Below are 21461 nucleotides of genomic sequence, written 5' to 3' on the forward strand. Positions count from 1 at the left end.
CATTGCTTGCTGTTTGGGGTTTTAGGCTGGGTTTCTGTACAGCACTTTGAGATATCAGCTGATGTACGAAGGGCTATATAAATAAATTTGATTTGATTTGACTTATCCTTTGGTAGATTTCAAGTTTAAACCACTTCACACACTAGCATCACCCGGCATTTTTTGGTCACAGAAATTCAACCATTTGCAACCTTAGCTTACACCGTGGTTTGTGTGGTCTGGTGTGAATTGCGCCACGAGTGGGTTTTATATATTTCAGAGAAAAGGACGGTTCATGACGCTGACGTAATGTCTATGCTCACGTGGGCGTGGCCATTGATTTGGTTAACTTAATATGAAAAACCCATGCTCTCATTTAGAAGGTTACCATCACATTACATCTTTTCACAAATAGTTTCCTGTTTAATCACATCCGTTTCACAATATTTAGATGTAAATCTGACAGCTTGGAAATGTACACTTTAAGAGATACAGTTATGTGTGTTTCCTGTCCTTCATGAGATCACCACATGAAACACAATCTTCATAACTGTCCTCTAAGTGTCCACGGACCATTCTCACATTCTCAAAAGTAGAAATATTGTTTAATTCTCCCATTTTGTGGATTAGGAGTTTGGCCAAGAGAGGTTCTTTGTTCTGGTAGACTCTCTCAATACTGCATGGCAGTTTCTACCAGGTATTTATGACCTGTCATAAAGTCATAAAACTGGAGAGAGAGAGAGAGAGGAGGGGGGCTATAATCCTCCCTCAGGGCATTTCATGACAAATGTATGCTACTCCGATGCATTCTGCCTACAACAAAATCTCTTGCATAGTTTTGTTTCGGTATGTTGCATTGATCGTGGTTAATACTGTGTTGATTCAATCACAATTGCCACAGTAAAGGGAAACCCTGATAGTGTTAACAGGGAAAACTCTAGAACTGTGGTCACCCAACTTTTCTGAGTCAAGATCACTTTCTGCATCAAAATACAAGCCGCGATCTACTTCTCAGAATTTTATTTAACATTACTTAAAAAACTTAAGCCTATACAATATTAACCAATTAAAAACAGTACTGTAGCAAGTAAGTATGTGTAGTAAGCTATAGGCCCAATATAATATCACTGCAAATTAACTGTGCAAAATTGCCCTACTAATTATTGTTCGGGCCATTTTAAGTTTGAGGTAGGCTATATGATCACACCGGTAATAGATCCATTGTTGTATTACTTGTGAGGCACAGCTGAGAGAGCATACATTTAAATAATGAGCTTTTTATTTGTATTTTACAGGGCTGATGGGGCCTGCATCTAATGGTCAGTCTCATTGGAGGTAGAGAGCAGCAGACTGAGGGTCCGCCTCTCAACATCCCGCCGCTCTCCCTTTCCTCCACTGACACTGGCCAAAAAGGGACAAAGTCTTACAGCTGATGGTGACTCGAGTCACACCGCATGCACAAATGACTGTAGTTACTCCCATGAACAGAGAAACTCAAATAGTCCTCAAAATTAAAAAAGGCACAAAGCCACTAATAATAACAACACAAGCCTAGAGATACACTTTCCTACTCATTCATTACTGCTGCAGTGTTTGTTGTAGTGCTGAGTGGAGATAGGAAGAACGTGCATTTTATGGCTTATAATAGTATTGAATACAACGTTTTGACAGTGATGAGTAAGAACTTAAACATGAGCTCATTCATAAGAACAGCATCGCTTTGCTGTATTTGTTCACAGCATCTAGCTAGTCATGTTTTTAACCGTTTAAAAATCTCACAGTATCAATTTTGCTGTAGCTTTCTTTTATGCCTGCTACGATACTGCAGACACGGTAATCTGAGCCATCAGATTGGCCAGTGGTAGGCCTATAGTGCACTTGATTTGCTCTCTGGGCCCTCAGGGAAGGTACCTTCAGATGCATGAAATGGTTAAAAATGGCAACAGGTCGCCTACCCGATGCGCAAGGCAGCTGAATTGGTTGCACCTACCATCAACAGACAAATAGACAAATAAAGAAAATAGCAACACAAGGCTTTATTGTTGAGTTTATTACAGAAATGATTGATTAGGAATGCCTTGGAGATCGACCGGTTGGTGACTACTGCTCTAGAAAGTTGAGTGAAGGGGCAGCCTCTGGGCTACTGCGCGTGTGAGCAGTTTAGAGGGAACATTTGGCGCAACTCAATATTAGTAAGGTGTTCCTAATGTTTGGTATACTCAGTGTATATCTGATCATAAATATACACTATAATCCAGGGAGAGGGTGAGACCCTGGTAATCACAACATATACAATCAACGGCTTTATCTACAACTCTAAATCCAGGAATGGGTTCAGAGGATTTATACAAGGCTTCAACCAACTAACAAATTAATGTTTCGGTGACCTGCAGGACTTCACCATGACCCTGTATCTGAGGCACTACTGGAAAGATGAGAGGCTGTCCTTTCCCAGCACAACCAATAAGAGCATGACGTTCGACGGGCGCCTGGTCAAGAAGATCTGGGTGCCTGATGTGTTCTTCGTCCACTCCAAGAGGTCGTTCATTCATGACACCACCACTGAGAACATCATGCTCAGGGTGTTCCCAGATGGACACGTGCTCTACAGCCTCAGGTGAGGAAACTGGAAGCAGCAGCTTCGTTTTGTGTCATTTCGACGATGACAGCGCAGAACTCAGTTGATCCACATTTTCCCAGCACACATTTACCCATTTCATAGAATCATACTTAACTACGAGGATGTAGCATGTTGACATTTTTGTGTTTTCGTCGTCGTGGATATAAAGATGTTGTGTTTGAAACCCAAGGGTGACGGTTACTGCTGCCTGTAACATGGACTTCAGTCGTTTCCCTCTGGATTCACAGACCTGCACCTTAGAGCTGGAGAGCTGTAAGTAGTGGTACTCTGACTGTCTCACACTGTGTTATGAAGGGATTTGGTGTGGCGGTACAGTACATTAGGCAGATTTCAATTAGAAATCCATTTCTGTTGTCTCCAGATGCTTACACGGACGAGGACCTCATGCTGTATTGGAAGAGTGGGGATGAGTCCCTGAGCACGGATGACAGAATCTCTCTGTCTCAGTTCCTCATCCAGAAGTTTCACACTACCTCCAGACTGGCTTTCTACAGCAGCACAGGTAGAACCACAAATAATCTCTGAGGGATGGATAAGAAAATGTATTGTATAAAAATAACACATTCTGTGTACAAATGATGACTGGATGTTGCAGCATTTACTTCTCAAGAAGTCAACATTCATTTGAATAACAAAATTGAAGTATATTATCTAACTGTTTGTACGGATATTTGTTTGTGACAATTTCACTGAATCCAAATACAGTCCATTGTTGTACAAATACATCTTTAAGTACTTCAGAGAAGCAAAACCCATTTCATATTTTTGGTGATATCTCACGTGTCTTTCACTTCTTCCCTCCAGGCTGGTACAACCGTCTGTACATCAACTTCACCCTGCGACGCCACATCTTCTTCTTCCTGCTCCAGACCTACTTCCCTGCGACTCTGATGGTCATGTTGTCCTGGGTGTCCTTCTGGATCGACCGCCGGGCCGTCCCGGCCAGGGTCTCATTAGGTAAGATACACTCTTAGAAGAAAATGTTCTACCTAGAACCTAAAAGGGTTCTTCAGCTGTCCCTGTGGTGGGGAAACCTTTTTCTAACAGTGTAGATGGATTGGTTGGTTCATATCTATGAGGATACTTCCTTGAGTCTCGTGTTCACACGGACGTTGTGGTTGTACTTTGCTCCAGGTATCACCACGGTGCTCACCATGTCCACCATCATCACTGGAGTCAACGCCTCCATGCCCAGGGTTTCCTACATCAAAGCTGTGGACATTTACCTCTGGGTCAGTTTTGTGTTTGTGTTCCTATCGGTGCTGGAGTATGCTGCCGTCAACTATCTGACAACGTTGAGGGACGGGAAAGATCGGAAGCTCAGGGAAAAGGCCAGAGAACAGGTAAGGCTCTTACTATGCTTTACTGCTCTTCTTTATGTCCTTTCAGCATTTTTCCTAGTCTGATCTCTCTTTATTTCTCTTTATCTCTCTTCGGTCCTACAGTCCCTAGGCCTGGCGAGAGAACAGGTAAAGGTCCTCATCATACCACACTGAACTACAAGTCCTTTCTCCTACTCTGATCTCTCTTTCTCTCTCTCACCCACCTGTCTCTCTCCCTCCCTCCATCTCTCTCTCTCTCTCCGCCCTACAGTCGCTCCCCTGCACATGTGGTATGTCCCACATCGGGACCATGATGGCGGACGGGACCTACAGCGAGTCCGATACCAACAGCCTAGCCGGGTACACCAGGGCCCCAGCTCCTGAGGACCCCCCGGAGAAGCAGGAACGCATGGTGGTGCACATCTCCTTAGACAACGAGTCCACGGCGGCAACCAAGAAGAAGACGGGCTTCCGCAGCTTCAGTTTCATGCAGAACACCCACGCCATTGACACCTACTCCCGCATGATCTTTCCTGGATCCTACATCATTTTCAACCTCATCTACTGGTCTGTGTACTGCTGAGGCTCTCCCGGACAGCCTTGTTAGAGTCAGCAGAGAGACAATCTACTGATGTTGCTGTACCAGATGAAACAGGACCGTTATTTAACTCTGACCGACAAAACTGATTGACTCAAAGTGGTAATGACCTCCGTAATGCACATTGAGGTGATGGGAGTTCTTATAACACCTGTACTCACCAGCAGCACTCACAAAAGGTTTTCACAGATCTCTAGATGGATAACAACATTCTATCCTCACCATCAGCTACAACCATGTTACTACTTGACTCAACTGTACAGCTTTCCTTTTTTTGCTATATAAACTATTTACGCAACCACGCAGGTCCAAGCACAAACTATGATGAATTTTATACTCATGGCACTGTCAAAGCAGGAAAACTGTGTCTGTATTACTGGCAGTATACGTACTTCTGAAAATGGACTCAGTGTTGCCCAAGCTTGCTTCCTTAAGCAGAAAACAGAAAGCTTGATCCATAATGTGAGGGTTTGACCTCTTAAAATCGACTATGTTGATTTGGCAAGCATCAGTTGCTCATGAGCACATTGAAACACAGCCACAGACTCATGTCTTCTAGGAATGCACCAAGTGTTATTATTTTAACAGCTGATCATGATTGAGCAAACCACACAAAAATCGAAATCTACAGTTATATAAGCTGGCAGATTTTCACTTAGATTACAGTATTTCAGTATTTATTTAATTATTTATTAATGATCTATTTATTCAATTATTTATTCATTTTAGGCCTATCAATTTACTTACATAATACATGTTTAGTGCAACTAATATGCCATTATACCTTAAGTTGTTAAAAACCATGCATGGGGCTTAATAGGTTTTTTCATGGTTGGCCACAGAAATTGTGAGGGTGGGTACCATTAATGAATGCTTATGTGAACTATCATTCAGCTTGTTTCAGGAACTCAATGTTATCCACCAATTAAAGAGTTGTTTCTGTTTGTATATTACTCAGAAGGGGGTTTTCAAGACTTATAAACCTTTACGATGTAATGAACTTGAACAGCCTTAAGTGAACTGGTTTCACGGCGAAATCTTTTGTGTTTGTTTGTTTGATTGACTGTTTGGATTACAAGTGTCTGCATATTGCTTTTTATATCCAGTATTCTATCCAACCAGTATATTAGTACACATGGTATTTGTATGTAGTATGTAGATAGCCACAAGCATGAGCTGGATTTACTAGGCATCCAGATTGCCACTGTAGATATGTCAGCCTGTTGGACAAATGCTCAACCAACGCAAATCACCTCATACAGATGCTTGTTCACAAGCAACTACTGTAGACTGATTATCGTCTCGTCAAAACATTTAGAATGTATGCTTTTTTTTTGGAGCAGATTTCTAAATAAAGGCTTTAAGCTAAAAGCATGTTTGCAGTCAATGTGTTTGAGCATGAGTCGTGACCATACATATTTTGCTTGCCTGTTCTCAATCTAAAGAAAAGTCTGTAACCGTTATCTTTCAATTGCTGGAGGCAAGGTTGCAAAGTTCCAGTAACTCAAAATTCCCAAATTCTTTCAAAAAATCCCCAGATGGAAGATTCCCTGATAAGCAGGAAATTTGAAAAATTCTCCAACCAGGATTTCGGGAAAACCTGTGCATTTTGGGAAAGCTGCTGGACTTTTGCAACCCCAGCTGGATTATGTCCTTGTTTCCTTATGGATGAGGCAACATTACTAAGGACTATGAGATAAGATGACTGGAAATACAGCATTCACTTTTAAGAATAATGTGTTTCTGAGACAATCTTGCCATGTGATGTACATCTGTCTGTTTGTAATCCAGATTTTAGAGAGCATTCATAGCTCGTTTAATCCCCAAACAAACAAATCAAATTAGCCTCAGTGAGAATGTCTAAGCTGCCCCCACCTACACAGCCGCTATATGTGTCTCTACACTGAGTGTACAAAACACTAGGAACACCTTCCTAATATTGAGTTGCACCCCCCTTTGTCTCCAATGCTTCCCAAGTTGGCTGGATGTCCTTTGGGCGGTGGCCCATTCTTGACACACACAGGAAACTGTTGAGCCTGAAAAAAAAACAGCAGCGTTGCAGTTCTTGACAGACTCAAACCGGTGCTCCTGGCACCTACTACCATACCCCATTCAAAGGCACTTAAATCTTTTGTTCACCCTCTGAATGCCACACATACACAATCCATGTGGGATCATAGCTTTCACCTGGTCAGTCTGTCATGGAAAGTTCCTAATGTTTTGTACAGTCAGTGTATATTACAACATAACATTGTAACATAATGGAGCTACAGTACAGTTGCCCATTGCCTACATATCCCTTTCGGCAGGGTATGCCTGATATAGCATTGACCAATCAAGTGAGGCCCAGTGGTTGACCTACTGAACATCATAGATGTCATGTGATATGGATAACTCATTCTGTCACGTCCTGACCTTAGTTCCTTTTGTATGTCTCTATTTTAGATTGGTCAGGGCGTGAGTTGGGGTGGGCATTCTATGATTTGTTCTTGGGTTTATATTTCTATGTGTTTGGTCTGGTATGGTTCCCAATCAGAGGCAGCTGTTAATCATTGTCTCTGATTGAGAACCATACTTAGGTAGCCGGTTTTCTCAGTCTTGTTTGTGGGTGGTTATTTTCTGTTTCAGTGTTTTCAACTTACGGGACTGTTTCGGTTTTCCTTTATTCGCTTGTTTTCTTCGTTCAGTGTAATAAATATGACGAACACTTACCACGCTGCACATTGGTCCGATATTTCCTACTCCTCCTCAGGCTAAGAAGAGATTCGTTACACATTCAGCAGAAAAATGACATCACTGTCATTGAGCCACAGCACAGTTTGATCCATTGTCCCCTGTCTGCAGATAAACAACTGCTGTTTCTGGTTAACTGGCATTTATGCAATATGCTAAACCCTGTTATGTTACAGTGATGCCTGTTACATGGTACAAATGTTGTCTATTGTTGACTCATCAGATGACCACTGTCTGTGGTCCTCAGTAAACCAGTAACAGATGGTGAGGGGGCTTGGATGCCCATTTGTAGTGAGGATTGGATGCCCATTTGTAGTGAGGATTGGATGCCCATTTGTAGTGAGGATTGGATGCCCATTTGTAGTGAGGATTGGCAATCCAGTCCTCACTACAAATACACCCTAATACAGAGCTTAACTATTATGATTAGGCAACTCTTTGTGTGTGTGTTGGTTCTATCCTTGTGAGGACCTGAAATCCCCAAAAGTCACTACAAGGATAGTCCCTATGAGGACAAAGGCTACTTTAAAGTTAGGAGTGAGGTTTAGGGTTACAATTATGGTTAGGGTTATAATTAGTGTTAGGGTAAGTGGTTAGGTTTCGGTTATTGGTTAAGGTTAGGGTTAGAATTAGGGTTAAAGTTAGGTTTAGGGTAAATACATTGTAGGTCCTAACGAGGATAGAAGAACATAATGCATGTGTGTGTGAAGAATTTGTGTTGAAAAACATTACAAACACAAATTCCCTTTACAGATTAATGATAAGATCATGTTGAATTGTTCAATAGCTAAATTGATACTCATAGAACCATTATGTGGGTTTGGAATTCAGTAGGGGATTTTACCGTTAATTGCTTTGTTAATTCCATTGTTTACCCAAGTTACCAAAGTTGATGAAATCAGCTTGAAGTATAATATAATATATTATAAGTATAACGTAATTCATATTCATACAGTATATTGTAAAAAATATTTAACAAGCATCTACAGTAAATATTATACTATTGTATTGTGCCATGCTCACTGTCATATTCAACAGAACCATCATCATCAGTTGACAATTGGTTAGTGCAGATTAATTTCTAATGAAGAGAGATGAAAAAAGAAAAAGCGATGTAATGTCATGCGGTTGGCTTTGCATCAAGTGCTGCAATCTTCCGCCCACCAAATCCAGATGAATTATGTGTGGGGAGAAGTGATTGGGGAGGTGGGAGAAAATCTATCAGTTCAAACCAAATTAAACAGCCACACATGCTATGAAAGAACTGCAACACCATTCTAAATGATTTATGTCATGGGAGACATGTTGGATTACCTCTGTGATAGCTGATGTGTTGAGCTTTCTGAAGCTATGGCTACTTTGGTGATAGACATTGGTAGCAGTAGATAGGGTGAGTTTCCCCCATGTGCAAATCACTTTAAGCATCTGTAAAAGCATTTTATAATTCCAATCAATTGTTCATTGCATTTAAAAAAAAAAATCCTTATTAAATTAGATATATACAGTATCTCATAAAAGAAGACCTTGCCATCAGGTACTTTTCTATCTGGTAGGTAAGACAAATTTCCACTCTAAGACTTGACCATGCCGCCCTCTATTGGTTGAAAGGTATGCAATAGAATGTTTGTTCAAATGAAATCCAAGTGTTCCCTGTAGTCTTGTGTGTGCCAGTGCTCTGGAACAGCAGGTGGTGGTGCTATAACACTATGCATTGCACTTGTAGTGTACACTGCGGTCATTGAGAACTACTGCATTTTACATCCTGATATCTTGAATACTGGGTTAGGGTTAGGGTTGAAACGGGATGTGGACATTCATCTAGGGGTTAGGGTAAGGGTTTAGTTGAGGCTGGTTTAGTGTTGAACCGGGATGTGGACAGCTAGGATTCAAATCAAATCAAATTTTATTTGTCACATACACATGGTTAGCAGATGTTAATGCGAGTGTAGCGAAATGCTTGTGCTTCCAGTTCCGACAATGCAGTAATAACCAACAAGTAATCTAACTAACAATTCAAAAACTAATATCTTATACACAGTGTAAGGGGATAAAGAATATGTACATAAAGATATGAATGAGTGATGGTGCAGAGCAGCATAGGCAAGATACAGTAGATGGTATCGAGTACAGTATATACATATGAGATGAGTATGTAAACAAAGTGGCATAGTTAAAGTGGCTAGTGATACATGTATTACATAAGGATGCAGTAGATGATAGAGTACAGTATATACGTATACATATGAGATGAATAATGTAGGGTATGTAAACATTATATTAGGTAGCATTGTTTAAAGTGGCTAGTGATATATTTTACATCCTTTCCCATCAATTCCCATTATTGAAGTAGCTGGAGTTGAGTCAGTGTGTTGGCAGCAGCCACTCAATGTTAGTGGTTGCTGTTTAACAGTCTGATGGCCTTGAGATAGAAGCTGTTTTTCAGTCTCTCGGTCCCAGCTTTGATGCACCTGTACTGACCTCGCCTTCTGGATGATAGCGGGGTGAACAGGCAGTGGCTCGGGTGGGTGTTGTCCTTGATGATCTTTATGGCCTTCCTGTATCATCGGGTGGTGTAGGTGTCCTGGAGGGCAGGTAGTTTGCCCCCGGTGATACATTGTGCAGACCTCACTACCCTCTGGAGAGCCTTACGGTTGTGGGCGGAGCAGTTGCCGTACCAGGCGGTGATACAGGCTGCCAGGATGCTCTCGATTGTGCATCTGTAGAAGTTTTTGAGTGTTTTTGGTGACAAGCCGAATTTCTTCAGCCTCCTGAGGTTGAAGAGGCGCTGCTGCGCCTTCTTCACGATGCTGTCTGTGTGAGTGGACCAATTTAGTTTGTCTGTGATGTGTATGCCGAGGAACTTATAACTTACTACCCTCTCCACTACTGTTCCATCGATGTGGATAGGGGGGTGTTCCCTCTGCTGTTTCCTGAAGTCCACAATCATCTCCTTAGTTTTGTTGACGTTGAGTGTGAGGTTATTGTCCTGACACCACACTCCGAGGGCCCTCACCTCCTCCCTGTAGGCCGTCTCGTCGTTGATGGTAATCAAGCCTACCACTGTTGTGTCGTCCGCAAACTTGATGATTGAGTTGGAGGCGTGCGTTGCCGCGCAGTCGTGGGTGAACAGGGAGTACAGGAGAGGGCTCAGAACGCACCCTTGTGGGGCCCCAGTGTTGAGGATCTGCGGGGTGGAGATGTTGTTGCCTACCCTCACCACCTGGGGGCGCCCGTCAGGAAGTCCAGTACCCAGTTGCACAGGGCGGTGTCGAGACCCAGGGTCTCGAGCTTGATGACGAGCTTGGAGGGTACTATGGTGTTAAATGACGAGCTGTAGTCGATGAACAGCATTCTCACATAGGTATTCCTCTTGTCCAGATGGGTTAGGGCAGTGTGCAGTGTGGTTGAGATTGCGTCGTCTGTGGACCTATTTGGGCGGTAAGCAAATTGGAGTGGGTCTAGGGTGTCAGGTAGGGTGGAGGTGATATGGTCCTTGACTAGTCTCTCAAAGCACTTCATGATGACGGAAGTGAGTGCTACGGGGCGGTAGTCGTTTAGCTCAGTTACCTTAGCTTTCTTGGGAACAGGAACAATGGTGGCCCTCTTGAAGCATGTGGGAACAGCAGACTGGTATAGGGATTGATTGAATATGTCCGTAAACACACCAGCCAGCTGGTCTGCGCATGCTCTGAGGGCGCGGCTGGGGATGCCGTCTGGGCCTGCAGCCTTGCATTTAAATGTTTTACTCACCTCGAATGCAGTGAAGGAGAGACCGTTGCAGGCCGTGTCAGTGGCACTGTATTGTCCTCAAAGCGGGAAAAAAGTTATTTAGTCTGCCTGGGAGCAAGACATCCTGGTCCGTGACTGAGCTGGATTTCATCTTGTAGTCCGTGATTGACTGTAGACCCTGCCACATACCTCTTGTGTCTGAGCCGTTGAATTGAGATTCTACTTTGTCTCTATACCTACGCTTAGCTTGTTTGATAGCCTTACGGAGGGAATAGCTGCACTGTTTGTATTCGGTCAAGTTACCAGTCACCTTGCCCTAATTAAAAGCAGTGGTTCGCGCTTTCAGTTTCACGCGAATGCTGCCATCAATCCACGGTTTCTGGTTAGGGAATGTTTTAATCGTTGCTATGGGAACGACATCTTCAACGCACGTTCTAATGAACTCGCACACCGAATCAGCGTATTCGTCAATGTTGTTGCCTGACGCAATACGAAACATGTCCCAGTCCACGTGATGGAAGCAGTCTTGGAGTGTGGAATCAGCTTGGTCGGACCAGCGTTGGACAGACCTCAGCGTGGGGGCTTCTTGTTTTAGTTTCTGTCTGTAAGCAGGGATCAGCAAAATGGAGTCGTGGTCAGCTTTCCGAAAGGGGGGGGCAGGGCCTTATATGCGTCGCGGAAGTTAGAATAACAGTGATCCAAGGTTTTGCCAGCCCTGGTGGCGCAATCGATATGCTGATACATTTTAGGGAGTCTTGTTTTCAGATTAGCCTTGTTAAAATCCCCAGCAACAATGAATGCAGCCTCAGGATGTATGGATTCCAGTTTGCAAAGAGTCAAATAAAGTTAGTTCAGAGCCATCGATGTGTCTGCTTGGGGGGGAATATATACGGCTGTGATTATAATCGAAGAGAATTCTCTTGGTAGATAATGCGGTCTACATTTGATTGTGAGGAATTCTAAATCAGGTGAACAGAAGGATTTGAGTTCCTGTATGTTTCTGTGATCACACCACGTCTCGTTAGCCATAAGGCATACGCCCCCGCCCCTCTTCTTACCAGAAAGGTATTTGTTTCTGTCGGCGCGATGTGTGGAGAAACCCGCTGGCTGCACCGCATCCGAGAGCGTCTCTCCAGTGAGCCATGTTTCCGTGAAGCAAAGAACGTTACAGTCTCTGATGTCCCTCTGGAATGCTACCCTTGCTCGGATTTCATCAACCTTGTTGTTAAGAGACTGGACATTAGCGAGAAGAATGCTAGGAAGTGGGGCACGATGTGCCCGTCTCCGTAGTCTGACCAGAAGACCGCCTCGTTTCCCTCTTTTACGAAGTCGTTTTTTTGGGTCGCCGGCAGGGATCCATTCCGTTGTCCTGGTTGAAAGGCAGAACACAGGATCCGCTTCGCGAAAGTCATATTCTTGGTCGTACTGATGGTGAGTTGACGCTGATCTTATATTCAGTAGTTCTTCTCGACTGTATGTAATGAAACCTAAGATGACCTGGGGTACTAATGTAAGAAATAACATGTAAAAAAACAAAAAACTGCAATGTTTCCTAGGAACGCGAAGCGAGGCGGCCATCTCTGTTGACGCCGGTTAGGGTTGTGGTTGAGGGTTAGAGTTAACCCCAACCTTGGCTCCAGCTCCAATCTTAACCCTAACCCTAGCTTCATGTCCACATCCCAGTTCAACTCTAACCCTAGCTTCAACCCTAGCAGCCTGTTTAATAAAAAACACAAACATGGGTTAGGGTTGAATCTTACATAACTTGTAGCCTATGTAATCTGAGGCAGATTAACTTTATTTGAATGCCACATACAGTAATAGGACAGCTCATATCATGACACCATGTGCATCAGAGAACATGAAGTTAGTAACTTACAAATCTTTTCTGCAGAGAAATATTGGCTTTGCCCTGTGGTGCTGCCCTAAACCATAAAAAAATGTCTACATCCCTTTTACTATGTGTGGTGCTGACAGCCAATCCCTAAATTGTGTTGATGCGCCCTTGTGACCCTGCCTGGCCTGAACAGATGCTGCGTTTTAGTATGTTAATCTCAGATTTCAGTTTGGCACATAATAGTATTACGCTCCCTGTGTTTTAGCCTATTCAGACACTTCCAGGTTCTGTCCTGATCCTGTTTGCAGGTCGGGATAGTCTAATGATACAGTAGCATCAGGAGTATACTTATAGTACTATCAGGAGTACACAATGAGCGCAGGAGTGCAGGTGCATACTGCTACTCCTCCATAAGGAGTATAGGAATATACTGCTAATCTTCCTTAAGGAATACCGAGTACAAGAGGGGGAATAGGCTTTGTCATGCCCTCTGCACAACTGTCTTGGTGTGTTTGGACCATGGTAGTTTGTTGGTGATGTGGACACCAAGGAACTTGATGCTCTCAACCTGCTCCACTACAGTCGGTGAGAATGGGGGACTGCTCGGTCCTCCTTTTCCTGTAGTCCACAATCATCTTCTTTGTCTTGATCATGTTGAGGGAGAGGTTGTTGTCCTGGCACCACACGGCCAGGTCTGTGACCTCCTCGATGTCTCATTGTTGTCGGTGATCAGGCTAACCACTGTTGTGTCATCTGCAAAGTTAATGATGGTGTTGGAGTTGTGCCTGGCCATGCAGTCATGAGTGAACAGGGAGTTCAGGAGAGGACTGAGCACGCACTCCTGAGGGCCCCCGTGTTGAGGATCAGCGTGGCTGTAGTCAATGAACAGCGTTCTCACATAGGTGTTCCTTTTGTCCAGATGGGAAAGGGCAGTGTGGAGTGCAATAGAGATCTGTGGATCTGTTGGGGCGGTAAGCAAATTGGACTCAGTCAGGGACAGGTTGAAAATGTCAGTGAAGACACTTGCCAATTGGTCAGTGCATGCTCGGAGTACACGTCCTGGTAATCCGTCTGGTTCTGCGGCCTTGTGAATGTTGACCTGTTTGAAGGTCTTACTTAGATCTGGTACAGAGAGTTTGATCACACAGTCGTCCGGAACAGCTGGTGCTCTCATGCATGTTTCAGTGTTACTTGCCTCGAAGTGAGCATAGGAGTAATTTGGCTTGTTTGGTAGGCTCGTGTCACTGGGCAGCTCTTGGCTGTGCTTCCCTTTGTAGTCTGTAATAGTTTGCAAGCCCTGCCACATCCGACGAGCGCAGGAGCCGGTGTTGTACGATTAAAGCTTGGTCCTGTATTGACGCTTTGCCTGCTTGATGGTTTGTCGGCGGGCATAGCGGGATTTCTTATAAGCTTCCGAGTTAGAGGTCCCGCTCCTTGAAAGCGGCAGCTCTACCCTTTAGCTCAGTGCGAATGTTGCCTGTAATCCATGGCTTCTGGTTGGGGTATGTATGTACAGTCACTGTGGGGACGACATCATCGATGCACTTTGATGAAGCCAATGCCATTGGAGGAATCATGGAACATATTCCAGTCTGTGTTAGCAAAACAGTCCTGTAGCTTACTTAGTACCTGCTTCATCTGACCACTTTTTTATTGGCAGTCACTGGTACTTCCTGCTTTAGTTTTTGCTTGTAAAGCAGGAATCAGGGGGATAGAATTATGGTCATATTTTCTAAATGGAGGGCGAGAGAGAACTTTGTATGCGTCTCTGTGTGCGGAGTAAAGGTGTTCTAGAGGTGTTCTATTAATTAAAGTCCCCGGCCACTAGGAGCGTTGCCTCTGGATGAGCGTTTTCCTGTTTGCTTATGGCCATATACAGCTCATTGAGTGAGGTCTTTGTGCTAGCATCGGTTTGTGTTGGTAAATAGACAGCTACGAAGAATATAGATGAAAACTCTCCTGGTAAATAATGTGTTCTACAGCGTATCATGAGATACTCTACCTCAGGCGAGCAAAACCTTGAGGATTCCTTTGATTTCGTGCACCAACTTTTGTTTTTCAAATACACATAGACTGTCACCCCTTGTCTCACAGTGGCTTGCGAAAGTATTCACCCCCTTGGCATTTTTGTATCATTAGATTTACACAACATGCCTAATACTTTGAAGATGCTAAATATAAGACCAAAAACAGAAAACTTGAGTATTTACCCCCCCAAAGTCAATACTTTGTAGAGTCACCTTTTGCAGTACTTACAGCTGCAAGTCTCTTTGGGTATGTCTCTATAAGCTTGGCACATCTAGCCACTGGGATTTGTGCCCGTTCTTCAAGACAAAACTGCTCCAGCTCCTTCAAGTTGGATGGGTACCGCTGGTGTACAACAATTTTAAGTCATACCACAGATTCTCAATTGGATTGAGGTTTGGGCTTTGACTAGGTCATTCCAAGGCATTTAAATGTTTCCCCTTAAACCACTCGAGTGTTGCATTAGCAGTACGCTTAGGGTCATTGTCCTGCTGGAAGGTGACCCTTCATCCCAGTCTCAAATCTCTGGAAGGCTGAATCAGGTTTCCCTCAAGACTTTCCCTGTATGTAGCGCTATCCATCTGTTGAATTTATTATGGATTTATTATGGATAAATGAATAAACAATATCCCCATTTTAAATAGAATTGTATCTAGGTAAACTTATACTCTGTTTTATAAGTAATAGACAATATGAGTTCATAAGAAGGAATTGTGTGACAGGACAAGGAGTAATAAAAAGTTAATGAACACCATTCCAACTAGGCAGGAACAAATGGGTTGTGGACTGTGTAAACACATAAGGTCGTTAGCCTATGGTTGACCCAACTGAAACTTAGCTCTGGGGTTTTTAGATAAGGCAGTGAGTGCATTCCTAGGTTTGCTGTTAATTATAACTATCAGTTCAGTGGTGATTGATAATGTTGAGGGGTCAAAAGTTATCTGGGAGTGTGTTAGTAAGTTAGAATGAACTTTTCACCTTACTTTGTCCCGGTCGAGAGGAGGTGATTCTGTTAAAGCAGTAAAATGACGTCATGATCTGTATATAAACTGCTGTATGTGTTTAAGTGGGAGCGCGCTCCGAGAATAAATTCTATTACCTATTATTTAAAGACTGGTCTGCGTCTATTTTATGCAAACAAGAAATCTTACAAATTCTCATAAAATAGATTAAGTTTCAATTGATGAAAGCACATTGGCATGATTAAATTATAGTAACACCATCATTCCTTCAATTCTGACCAGTTTCCCAGTCCCTGCCGATGAAAAACATCCCCACAGCATGGGGGGATGAGAGGCAATGGGTTTGCGCCAGACATAGCGTTTTCCTTGATGGCCAAAAAGCTATATTTTAGTCTAATCTGACCAGAGTAACTTCTTCCATATGTTTGGGGAGTCTCTTTTTTTTTTAAATTCCACTTCACTAATTTGGACTATTTTGTGTATGTCCATTACATGAAATCCAGATAAAAAGCCAATTAAATTACAGGTTGTAATGCAACAAAATAGGAAAAACGCCAAGGGGTGTGAATACTTTTACGAGGCGCCTGTTCTATCCTGCCGAAAGCATAAAACCCGCCAGCTGTATGTTATTCATGTCGTCGTTCAGCCACGACTCGGTGAAACATAAGATATTACAGTTTTTAATGGTAGGATATACATGCTCGTAGCTCATCTATTTTATTATCCAATGATTGTACTTTGGCCAATAGGACCAATGGTAAACTCGCCGTCATATCCTTACAAGGCACCCAGATCTACGTCCCCGATTTCTCCCTCTCTTTCTCCTGCGAAAGACGGGGATGAGGGCCTTGTCGGGTGCCTGGAGTAAATCCTTTGCGTCTAACTCGTTAAAGAAAAAGTATTATTCCTGTACAGGGTGAGTAATCGCTGTCCTGATATCCAGAAGCTCTGTGTCCAGTTCGAGGTGAGTAATCGCTGTCCTGATATCCAGAAGCTCTTTGTCCAGTACGGGGTGAGTAATCGCTGTCCTGATATCCAGAAGCTCTTTGTCCAGTACGGGGTGAGTAATCGCCGTCCTGATATCCAGAAGCTCTTTGTCCAGTACGAGGTGAGTAATCGCTGTCCTGATATCCAGAAGCTCTTTGTCCAGTACGGGGTGAGTAATCGCTGTCCTGATATCCAGAAGCTCTTTGTCCAGTACGGGGTGAGTAATCGCTGTCCTGATATCCAGAAGGTCTTTGTCCAGTACGGGGTGAGTAATCGCTGTCCTGATATCCAGAAGGTCTTTGTCCAGTACGGGGTGAGTAATAACTGCCCTGATATCCAGAAGCTCGTTGTCCAGTACGGGGTGAGTAATCGCTGTCCTGATATCCAGAAGCTCGTTGTCCAGTACGGGGTGAGTAATCGCTGTCCTGATATCCAGAAGCTCTTTGTCTAGTACGGGGTGAGTAATCGCTGTCCTGATATCCAGAAGCTCTTTGTCCAGTACGGGGTGAGTAATCGCTGTCCTGACATCCAGAAGCTCTTTGTCCAGTACGGGGTGAGTAATCGCTGTCCTGATATCAAGAAGCTCGTTGTCCAGTACGGGGTGAGTAATCGCTGTCCTGATATCCAGAAGCTCGTTGTCCAGTACGAGGTGAGTAATCGCTGTCCTGATATCCAGAAGCTAGTTGTCCAGTACGGGGTGAGTAATTGCTGTCCTGATATCCAGAAGCTCGTTGTCCAGTTCGAGGTGAGTAATCGCTGTCCTGATATCCAGAAGCTCGTTGTCCAGTACGGGGTGAGTAATCGCTGTCCTGATATCCAGAAGCTCTTTGTCCAGTACGGGGTGAGTAATCGCTGTCCTGATATCCAGAAGCTCGTTGTCCAGTACGGGGTGAGTAATCGCTGTCCTGATATCCAGAAGCTCATTGTCCAGTACGGGGTGAGTAATCGCTGTCCTGATATCCAGAAGCTCTTTGTCCAGTACGGGGTGAGTAATCGCTGTCCTGATATCCAGAAGCTCTTTGTCCAGTACGGGGTGAGTAATCGCTGTCCTGATATCCAGAAGCTCTTTGTCCAGTACGGGGTGAGTAATCGCTGTCCTGATATCCAGGAGCTCGTTGTCCAGTTCGAGGTGAGTAATCGCTGTCCTGATATCCAGAAGCTCGTTGTCCAGTACAAGGTGAGTAATCGCTGTCCTGATATCCAGAAGCTCGTTATCCAGTTCGTGGTGAGTAATCGCTGTCCTGATATCCAGAAGCTCGTTGTCCAGTACGAGGTGAGTAATCGCTGTCCTGATATCCAGAAGCTCTTTTCGGTCATAAGAGATGGTGGCAGAAACATTATGAACAAAAACTAAGTTACAAATGATGTAAAAAAAACACACACAAAAGCACAATTGGGTAGGGGACCGTAAAACGGCAGCCATCTCCTCCGGCGCCATTATTGCTCCTCCAGCGACAATTGAAAACAATTTATGAGTTGAAATTCGAATTTAATTGGCCACACCTCCCAGGATGTAGAATTTGAATTTGAGTTTGAGAGATAGAAAGTAGAATTGAATTCAGTGCAATTCAATGAAATTCAACTCCGTCATAGAACATGAGAGTTTCATTGAATCTGACACTTCCAGATACCAAACAATATATGACTTTTGTCTGGAAACAATGTTCATATTCTTTTAACCTTAGTGCTTAGAATAGCCTTACTACATGACCAAAAGTATGTGGACACCTGCTCATCGAGCATCTCAATCCAAAATCATGGACATTAATATGGAGTTGGTCCCCCTTGTATTTTTTTTAACAGCCTCCACTCTTCTTTCCAGTAGATGTTGGAACATTGCTGTGGGGACAAAACATCATTAGTGAGGTTGGGCACTGATGTTGGGCAATTAGGCCTGGCCTGCAGTCGGCATTCCAATTAATCCCAAAGGTGTTCGATGGGGTTGAAGTCAGGGCTCTGTGCAGGCTAGTCAAGTTCTTAAACACCAATCTCAACAAACCTGTATGCAGTAGCGTTAAGATTTCCTTTCACTGGAGCTAAGGGGCCTAGCCCGAACCATGAAACACAGCCCCAGACCATCATTCCTCATCCACCAAACTTTACAGTTGGAGCTATACTGTCGGGCAGGTAACGTTCCTCTGGCATCTGCTAAATCCAGATTCTTCCATTGGACTGCCAGATGGTGAAGTGTGATTCATCCCTCCAGAGAATGTGTTTCTACTGCTCCAGAATCCAATGGCGGCAAACTTTACACCACTCCAGCCGATGCTTGGCATTGCACATGGTGATCTTAGGCTTATGTGCGACTGCTCGGCCATGTAAACCCATTTCATGACGCGACCGACGAACAGTTCTTGTGCTGACGTTGCTTCCTGAGGCAGTTTGGAACTCGTAGTGAGTGTTGCAACCCGAGGACCGGGGATTTTTACGCGCTATGCGTTTCAGCCCTCGGCGGTCCCTTTCTGTGAGCTTGTGTGGCCTATCACTTTGCAGCTGAACCTTTATTGCTCTTAAACGTTTCCACTCCACAATAACAGCACTTGAAGTTGACCGGGGAAGCTCTAGCAGGGCAGAAATTTGATGAACTGGTAGCAGGTAGCATCCCACGTTGAAAGTCACTGAGCTTTTCAGTAAGGCCATTCATCTGCCAATGTTTGTCTATGGAGATTGCATGACTGTGTGCTCAATTTTAGACATCTGTCAGCGACGGTGTGGTTGAAATGGCTTTATTCACTAATTTGAAGTTGTGTCCACATACTTTTTTATATATAGTGTATTCCCACCAACCATTTAGTTTGTTTGGATTATTTTGGGGTCAAGGCTTTGGGGTCAACATGAGGGTTAAATCAATGTAGTCTAGAAAATGTTGTATTTTCCCCATATTTAAAATATAAGTGATTAATGAAATACAATAATTTACAATATTCACATACAGTTTTTGTTTTCCTTGATCATTCATTTTAAGAGTTTGTCAGCAAAATCTATTGTTTCATCAATATTTCATGTGCATGTAGCCTATATAACGACTTGTTTTATGTACAAGATGTATTTATCATCATTAGTCATTTAGGTCAACATTGGATCATTCAGAGATCCTCACTGAACTTCTGGAGAGAGTTTGCTGCACTGAAAGTAAAGGGGCTGAATAATTTTGCACTCCCAATTTTTCAGTTTTTGATTTGTTAAAAAAGTTTGAAATATCCAATAAATGTCGTTCCACTTCATGATTTTGTCCCACTTGTTGTTGATTCTTCACAAAAAAATACAGTTTTATATCTTTATGTTTGACGCCTGAAATGTGGCAAAAGGTCGCAAAGTTCAAGGGGGCCGAATACTTTCGCAAGGCACTGTATCTGTGACAACAGAGGCATATCTGTATTCCCAGTCATGTGAAATCCACAGACTAGGGCCTAGTGCATTTATGTCATTTAACTGATTTCCTTGTACGAACTGTTTATATTTTTGTTCAGTATAGAATAGAAGAGGCATTTCAATTGAATTGAATCCAATTATATTTCCTTTAATTCGAATTGCAATTCTGTGTCCTGTTGAATTGAAATATTTGAGCCATTCTCAATACAATTCTGAATTGAGCACAACCCTGCTATCAATATGGTATTATGAAAACAATGAGTGGACATTACTTTGAAAACAAAGAATAGCCGTTGTTTAAAACGACTGTCATAGGATTTACTTTATGAAATGTTTTACTGTATTTAAAGATGTTTGGCAGAGGGCATGTTAGCCTCGTGTCCGGTGTTCTGAGGTATTTCAGCCCACATGATCATTTGAAATAATTACGCCCTATAATAATAATAATATCATATAATGTGCTCAATTACGTAAATATGTTAGGCCAGGGACAGAACTGCCTTGTAGCTCACTCTCGCCTTTTAACCAGAGCTAACAGATCTGCTCTTGAGAGCCAGGAAAACCGGACGTTCTGCGCCATGCTCACACACATATACGATGGGGAAAACATCTGAGCCATCTGACGTGGAAGGATTTATAGGTTTAGGCGAAATTGCTTTCCCAACAGTGAGATTAAATACCTCGGATGTTTCAGTGTGTATTTGTGTCTATAGTATTTTTGGCGCGAACGGTACCAGGGATCATGCCTGAGGCACATAAAAAGTTCTCACTGTAGCCTTTATTTTCTGAAACTAGACTTTTGGACATCTGGGTCCAGAACGCTGTCAGTGTGGACACTATGCCCACGGATGTCCTCCTACTGCTGCTGCTACTTGCCTCGGTGGTTGGCGCATCTGTGAGGTCAGTTGGTCCAAGGGGGCATGTGCTTCAGAACTACAGACAAATCAGGTAGGCTACATGATTGATGTGTTTGAAATGGTCATAGACTAATATCAATCACCACAGGCAGCACGTGATGTGTTTTGCAAGATGCTCATGGACATGCATAGGATGTGCTAATGAATACTGAGAATTATGCTCTATTGTGAAAGTGTACTTGGCTGCTTCTACCTCTGCTGTGAGTATTATTGGCGGGTACATTTTTGGCAGGTAAGCAGGGCAAAAAGCGAGGGAGGACTGCAATCTATTTGTGCTACCACCAGCCACGCTCAAAATGACAATCACTTTCCCTCCCTGCTGTAAGTAGCATCATACCATTTAGATGACATTTAATAGC

At 43.3% G+C, this 21461-nt stretch overlaps 1 protein-coding gene across 1 annotated transcript in view; it reads left to right on the plus strand.

The window, feature by feature from the left end:
- Positions 1–5994, plus strand: part of LOC135557399 (gamma-aminobutyric acid receptor subunit rho-2-like) — a 28281-nt gene extending 22287 nt beyond the window's left edge. The window contains exons 4-10 of the mRNA XM_064990627.1: positions 2373–2596; positions 2790–2872; positions 2982–3122; positions 3425–3577; positions 3755–3963; positions 4066–4089; positions 4214–5994. Coding sequence (XP_064846699.1) covers positions 2373–2596; positions 2790–2872; positions 2982–3122; positions 3425–3577; positions 3755–3963; positions 4066–4089; positions 4214–4525 — 1146 coding nt within the window. The 3' untranslated portion in view covers positions 4526–5994. The remainder of the gene's footprint in view (positions 1–2372; positions 2597–2789; positions 2873–2981; positions 3123–3424; positions 3578–3754; positions 3964–4065; positions 4090–4213) is intronic.
- Positions 5995–21461: the final 15467 nt, after the last annotated feature.

The sequence above is a fragment of the Oncorhynchus masou genome, chromosome 16 (assembly GCF_036934945.1).
Source record: "Oncorhynchus masou masou isolate Uvic2021 chromosome 16, UVic_Omas_1.1, whole genome shotgun sequence".
Taxonomy (NCBI): domain Eukaryota; kingdom Metazoa; phylum Chordata; class Actinopteri; order Salmoniformes; family Salmonidae; genus Oncorhynchus; species Oncorhynchus masou.